The sequence below is a fragment of the Bactrocera tryoni genome, chromosome 4, assembly GCF_016617805.1.
Source record: "Bactrocera tryoni isolate S06 chromosome 4, CSIRO_BtryS06_freeze2, whole genome shotgun sequence".
Taxonomy (NCBI): domain Eukaryota; kingdom Metazoa; phylum Arthropoda; class Insecta; order Diptera; family Tephritidae; genus Bactrocera; species Bactrocera tryoni.
The window spans coordinates 39,937,115-39,944,145 of NC_052502.1; the positions used below are offsets into that span (position 1 = coordinate 39,937,115).

The following is a 7,031-nucleotide window of genomic DNA, read 5'->3' on the forward strand; positions in this document are numbered from 1 at the left end:
CGGCAAATTCTCGTTACGGGGCGTCTCGACAGGATAGAATTTATAGTAGTCCAAAAATATGACTTCTCATTTTTCCCAGTAATACATTTGTGAAAAAAAGCATCTTTATTCTTTTTTTTATTTTCCACATAAAAGATTTAAGGAGTTCAAGAGCTCAAAACGTGCGCTACATCATCTCGAACCCACCTACCCTACGCCTTTGCGCAATTGATTATAGTATGCTAGCAAATGCCCACATACAGATTTGGCAATGGCAATAGCAATACGTTTGACAGTTAGTATTCTATAAATTCTATCCTGTCGAGATGCCCCGTTAGGTACAGCTCAGTGCGTACAAACAATCGACACGAACCGGAGTTTTCATAGAATTAAATGGTATAAAATAAATTAAAAATTGCAGAATTTTCCACTTGGTACAAAGGCACAACACACGCAACTTCCAACGATGTGTGAACTCACCCTTATATACTTCGGTAGTTCAAGTGTCACACCTTTGACAAACTGTTATCGAAAAGTTCTTTGTAACGAATTTTTGAATTGCGATCTCTAGAAGACACCACTGTATTGGTCTCTTTTTTTTACCTTAAATTCGTATTTGTCATTAGCAGTATTATACTTTTAGTGGAAGTCCTTTGTTCTCATATCTTATCAGCAACAATTTAGATAAGTACATCGGGGATTCCCACTAAACTGAAATGCACTTATGCGTGTTAATAAACAATTGAATTTTAGTTGAATGCAGTCTCAAGCCAATTTACAATGCCGGGTTTATCGTGCGTTATATGTTCGGAAGTTTACAAAAATAGTGACGTCATATGTAGCACATCTTGTGGACATGTCTTCCATTTTCATTGTTTGCAACAATGGCAATCGCGGTATGTAGATATGTATTTATGTTTAAAGTTTATAAGATTTGTTTGAGCGGATGATCGAATAATAATATATATGATATAAATAATATTTCCACGCATTCCGTTAGTCGAAATTCCGAGAAAAAATGTGCTTGTGAAGTAAATTCAAAGCGCGATAATGGTTAGCATTGTGCACATGCATACATGTGTATGTTTGTCATACGTATTCGTATGTTTGCTTGCTCCCACAGAATGAAAACTTTAGGATCAAACGATTCCGTGAGTAAAATGGGTATGCACGGATATGAGTTTTTCCAGATTAAGAAAATAAACTGGGATTTAGAGTAGAATTCCCCGATATCGGGGTTAAAATGGGCATGTTCGGATGGAGGAGGTTCTCAAAGTTAAGAAAAATATACATATATAGTCACTCACACGTCTAACCGGATGCGTGCATTGTCAATGATGGCACCCTCCAATCATAAAGTGAACATCTTAAAAATGATACATACATACATATGATACATCGGCACGATTCCGATTACTTTGGCGGTCGGGTAAAAAAAAACGAATTTCGGTATAAATGGGGTATGTACGGATAGGGGAGCTTGTCCAGAGGAGGAATATGCAAAAATAATGTGGCTAACACTTATATTTTTTAAAAAATTCCCGATTAAAAATTCAAAAATTTGTATTAATAACACATAGTATTTCACAATGTTTCACTAAACTTTTTCACATTTTTTACTTTGTATATTTAAATATATACTCTAAACATTAAAATAAGTTCATATTTCACTTTTATTTTGTTGTGTTTTAACTAAATTTATTAATTTAAAATTCACGTAGCGAGTTAAAAAAAATTGTAAATTTTCAAAACTGAAAAAAGTAAAAAAATATATAAAAAAAATCGGCCCACTCCGGAATTAGCAGGGATAGTTGTCAAATTAGTTGAAATTTTTTTTGAGGAAAAAAAATGGCGAATTTCCAAAAAAATTTATTTTAAAAAAAATTGTCAAATTTTCAAAAATGAAAAAAAATAAAAAAAAATCGACCCACTCCGGGATTAGCAGGGATAGTTGTCAAATTAATTGAAGTTTTTTTGAGAAAAAAAAATAAAAAAAATAGCGAACTTACAAAAAAAATGACGATTTTACTTTAAAAACCGATTATTTTATATAATTGATCGTGTTAAATTTTTTTCGTGTATATTTTCGAAAAGTTCATTCAAAAGCAAAAATTTAAAAAAAAAGGTCCCCAAAAGTCAATTTCTACAAAAGTTATGGCTATTTGAAAATTAAAAAGCCATTTTTTTTTGAAAAATTCATAACTTTTTTGAAGTTGGACAAAAAATTTTGAAAAAATTCTCAAAAATGGAATGAAAAGGATGGATAAGTTTCAGCAAATTCTAAAGGGGTCAGGTTCAAAAGTGGTCGATTTGGTATCTATCTATATCTATATCTATCTCGATTAGTTTTAGGTGATACATACAACCGTTGGGTGAACAAAACTATAATCCTCTGTGGCAACTGCTTGCAAGAGTATAAAAATTTACTTCATATTTAACATAAGCACAGTCTAATACACGCTTTAAATTCATCTCACAGGACTAACCGGATAGAAACCAATAGTAGTATATGCTAAAATAACGGGACTTTTAATTCATTTAAAACTGTTATAATATGTAGTGCTTATTCTCACATTGAACCAGTTGTAAATTGCATTGCTTGATGTGTAGTTAAACCAATTATAGCTCCGTCACGTACTCAGACATCTATTGACATTAGAGAATTAATAATACAAGTTCGATAAGACGGAAAAACAATCAAAGAAATATCAGATATAATTAGCGAATTACTTCTCCTATCCACAGCACTGAAAGAAAGCTTCGGAAGAAAAATAGTGTGTAAGGTATCTAGAAAAGGCCAATGTAAGTAATTAAGAGAAAATGATGAACGTTTCATATTGCAAAATATTAAAAACAATCCCGATTCTACAGCAGAAACGACAAAAATTAAGAATAAACTATTCCACGCACACTTTGAAACAACAGTTTGTATGGAAAGCAAGATGCAGACTGTCAGTAATCCTAAAATTTTAGGTGTGACTTTTGACAGCATGTACTCTTTCACTCCTCATACGACTGCCATTATCGCCAAAGTACAGATGAAAAGAATAAAGAAATGTTGTTTTCAGCTTACAAGGCAATCGGCCGGCCGGTCTTTAATTATGCCGCACTACGACAGCATGCCACTTGATGTCTCCTATCGAACACCTGTATAGTGAGGCCCGTATACTTCTCTTCAGACAGTGCATCAAGAGGTCATTCCTCAACTACGTCGACCACATCAGACAATACGCCGACCATACTTCGGACGCAACTAACTTCCAACAAGCACTGACCACCATTCACAGTGGAGCTGTCAATGGCATACTCAGAGTAAAACCATCCATTACAGACGAAAAGCCCTAGTGCCGCGAGAAATAAGAGTGACCATTGCGCTGGGCGTTCTAGATACTGTAGCAGGTTAAATTTTTACCTATCCAGAATATACCCCGACATATCCAATATATGTCCTGCATGCAATGAGCCACCGCATGACACTGGCTACCTCTTTGCATGGCCCACCAACTCCACTCATCTGACACCCTTTGGTCCGACCCCGTCGAAACAGCACGTCTCTTGGGCCTCCCATTAGATGACGTCGACGACAACTTAGATAATCTTTACCATCCTAACGGGGATTGAATAACCGTTAAAACAACAACAACAACAGCCGATATGTGAGTTATCTTAGTGAGAGCGAGATAGTGTATTTAAATATAATGTATCTTTATGGCTTAAATGGATAAAATCGGGTGAACACTTTGCCCTGGCTCCCAAATAACTAAACTGGCTGACTTTGCTCCATATAAATTTAATTAATGCAATTAAGAAGCATTTAATTATTATGCAGCATGTTTTTAGTGTGGTATTGCCAAAAATAGTTAAAATTACAATACAGTCCCATAAATCTAATATACAATTTTCACCGTTCCAACGTTCCTTTCCCTAAAAGTATTATTAAAGACAACTTCTGAAAGTATTTTCCCGGCTTTGATCCTTCAAGAGTACACAATTTAACTGTTTTTTCTTTTTGAATTACGAACATTAACAAAACATTGCAATAATGAATGTCGTCATTTTCCATTATGTTTCATTTTAAGATTTATATCACAAATTTAAACTCAGAGTTGTTATCTAACTGTAAGGATCTCCTGTAACCATTATTTCGGTTAAATAAAATCATTGGCAAATAATGATAAGACAAATATATATTTTATGCACTAAGTTTATAGGGCCAAGGAAAATTTTTAATATTTGGATTCTTTTATTTATTTTTAGGGAGACAAGCTGCCCACATTGTAGATTTCACAATCCACAGACCCATAAGTTATACATCGATTTCGACGAAACTGCAACCGATATAAAATTAAATGAAATCAAGGAGCAATTAGATTTAACTGAGAAATCAAGAAGTGAACTACAATTACAACTAGATGTGACTGAAAGCAATATTTCTGGTATTCAAATACTTCTTTCTCAGGCAGAGGACAAAATATTGGATCTCGAATACAAAAATGATTATTTGAAAGCCCAAAACGATAGCAGAGAGCAAGCAATTGCAAAAGCTGCGGAAGAATCTCAGGAGTTTTTAGTTAAAATAGATAGTTTGGAGGACACTCTTAAAGAAGTACTATTAGAAAGGGAAAAATTAGCATTAGAAATGGAAAAAAGAGTTTCAGAATGTACAAGTTTAAATGATGCAAATAATAAGCTGGAGACGTTGGTTAAACGTAATGAAAACTTTCTTAGCAACACTCGCAAACAGTATGAAGCAGTAGAAAGCGCACTTAAAGTAAAAATAGAGCAGTTAAAAGACGAACTAATTACCAAAAGTGCATTAATACAACAGCTAGAGAATAGAATAAGAGAGATTGGAAGTAATAACCAGAATTCCCAACAATATTCAGATCAGCGAGAAATCCAACAACACAATACTACTGAAATAATTATACAAAAACTAAAATTGGAAAAAGAATTAGAACAAACTTTAGATAAAGTTGTCGAGTTGGAAAACAACCACATCAGAGATATAGAGTTTTTAAATTTTGAAATTGATAGTTTAAAAGCTGATAATGAGAGAAAGGATAACGAGATTGCAAATAGAAAAGAAGAGCATGCGAAGATGATGACCAGACTTACTTCACTGGGCTCAAAAGCAACAGAAATGGCCCTTCGTAAGCGAATTGAACTTTTAAATACTAAATTAGAAGAGACGCGTAGTGAACTCGAGAGCTCACTTAAAAATTCTGCTGAATTGAACCACGTTATCTCAAAGATAAAAGCTGGCAGTAAAGTTGTAGAGGGTGCTACCTCCAGTGTGGTAAATTATTCTTCTGCTATCCAACCCCAAAACACCACTGCCTCCTCAACGAACCAAATCTCAGAGAAGTGTAATGAAAATACAAGTGTTGTTATTAGAGGTATTTGTGACAGCGATATTAAAAATCCCCTGGCTGATACAGTGTTAATGCTTACAGAAATTATGAAATTACCGTGCACGGCTTCAGATATTAAAGATGTATTCAAACTCAATAACACATTTAAATTGAGAAATAATATGCAGAAAGATAAAACAACTTTAGTTGTAACTTTCACAACTCTTAACATGAAAATAAAATTTTTGGTAAACAAATCAAAGTTAAGAAACAAAGCTCTAATAGTTTCAGCATTCGTTAACAATGAAACAAACGAACTTTTTCATTATGCAAAATCATTAAAATCCTTGGGTTACCATGTTTTTTGTAAAAATAATAATGTATTCGCCAGAGTCGGGGACAATTCTCAAATAATAAAAATTAACAGTAAATTAGAAGTTGACAATATTACCAAAAATTCAAATCAGCAAATAAGCGAAAATCATAAAATGTCATTAACGGGAGCTAAACATGAAAGTTTAATACATAAAAAAGATGAAGATAAAGATGCACAATTCTCTGCTGAAGAATGTGATGAAGAATTTTACCGCAAATGATATACATATGGTTTATAAATACGGACGTATTTATTTAAATACTTCTCGTATTGCACACATCATATATACATACATATTTATGAATAAGTAAGTTATGCCTAAAAACGTGCCAAATTGCCCGGAGGGCGTTAATTTTAGTATGACCATTGTCAAATTACAATTAATATCATATATAATATGTAAATTTTGTTCACTGAAGTCACAAATAAATTTTATATAAATATATAAAATTATATTGTTATATTGCACTCTCGTCAAAGAATTTAATGTATGTTTTTGAGCAATGTGGGAAATGGGGAACAGGCTAAAAATAGACAACGAATGTTCATAAATCTAGAAATATGTTTACAATTTCTTTATATTGCAGAATTACTCACTTTTCTTAGTTGTCAATTTATTTATTTTGTCATTTTGTTTTTGTAAAATACCGTTTTACCTCATGAGTGTTTTGTGCTTTTTTTTCTTGTGAGGTTTTCTCAGAATAGGGCTGTAAGAATAACTGAAATGTTACAGTTATACCCGTGCGTCATGTGAGGGTTTATTATCGCTATTTTTCGAAATTGTTAAGTGATAATTGAACTGTCTTGGAACAAACGTGACAATGCAACCGGAAAATAAGCAATTTGTGTGTAAAGTAGCATCAAAATGCAAAGTAAGTCATATGACCGCCTACAGGTCACTTCGAAAAATGCGGTAACACCCGCGACAACTCTTAAAGTGTTAAATATCGATGCAGGTGAGTGGACGGCGCGCCGTTCATTAAAAAAACATTAGAAAAGAAAAAAAACCTATGCTGATATAGCTGTACGTATCGGCTACGTCGCTATTTTGTTGCAAGTCATGAGTATTGGACTGCAATCTTCTTCTTACGGTAAATTTAAACCAATTTTATTTTATTATAAAAATATTTACTTTATTTTTTAATTTCAAGGTAATATTGTCTGATGAGACAAAAATAAATCGTTATCAATCTGATGGAAGTTCGTGGTACTATACACGAGGCCAAATACGATAAAACCAAACCACATTTCCCAAATTCTAAACCATGGTGGCGGGTCAACTGTGGTTTGGGGGTGTGTCACCAGAAACGGTGGAGGTCCAC

The 7,031-nt window shown here is 33.4% G+C and overlaps 1 protein-coding gene across 2 annotated transcripts; it reads left to right on the plus strand.

The window, feature by feature from the left end:
• The first annotated feature begins 557 nt into the window (after nucleotides 1-557).
• Nucleotides 558-6,163, plus strand: LOC120774078 (restin homolog). Of its 2 annotated transcripts, none has more exons than XM_040103403.1 (2): nucleotides 558-875; nucleotides 4,237-6,163. In XM_040103403.1, the coding sequence occupies exons 1-2, from the start codon at nucleotides 760-762 to the stop codon at nucleotides 5,927-5,929; spliced, it is 1,809 nt and encodes a 602-aa protein (XP_039959337.1). In that variant the 5' UTR covers nucleotides 558-759; the 3' UTR covers nucleotides 5,930-6,163. The 2 variants fall into 2 exon arrangements, with proteins under 2 accessions (XP_039959337.1, XP_039959338.1); XM_040103404.1 differs by lacking the exon at nucleotides 558-875 and adding an exon at nucleotides 2,662-2,781.
• The last annotated feature ends 868 nt before the right edge of the window (nucleotides 6,164-7,031 follow it).

Coding starts and splice junctions, on each gene's coding strand:
- LOC120774078 (XM_040103403.1), top strand. CDS start 760: ATGCCGGGTTTATCGTGCGTTATATGTTCGGAAGTTTACAAAAATAGT. Junction 876..4,236: donor TTGCAACAATGGCAATCGCG/GTATGTAGATAT, acceptor ATTTATTTTTAG/GGAGACAAGCTGCCCACATT.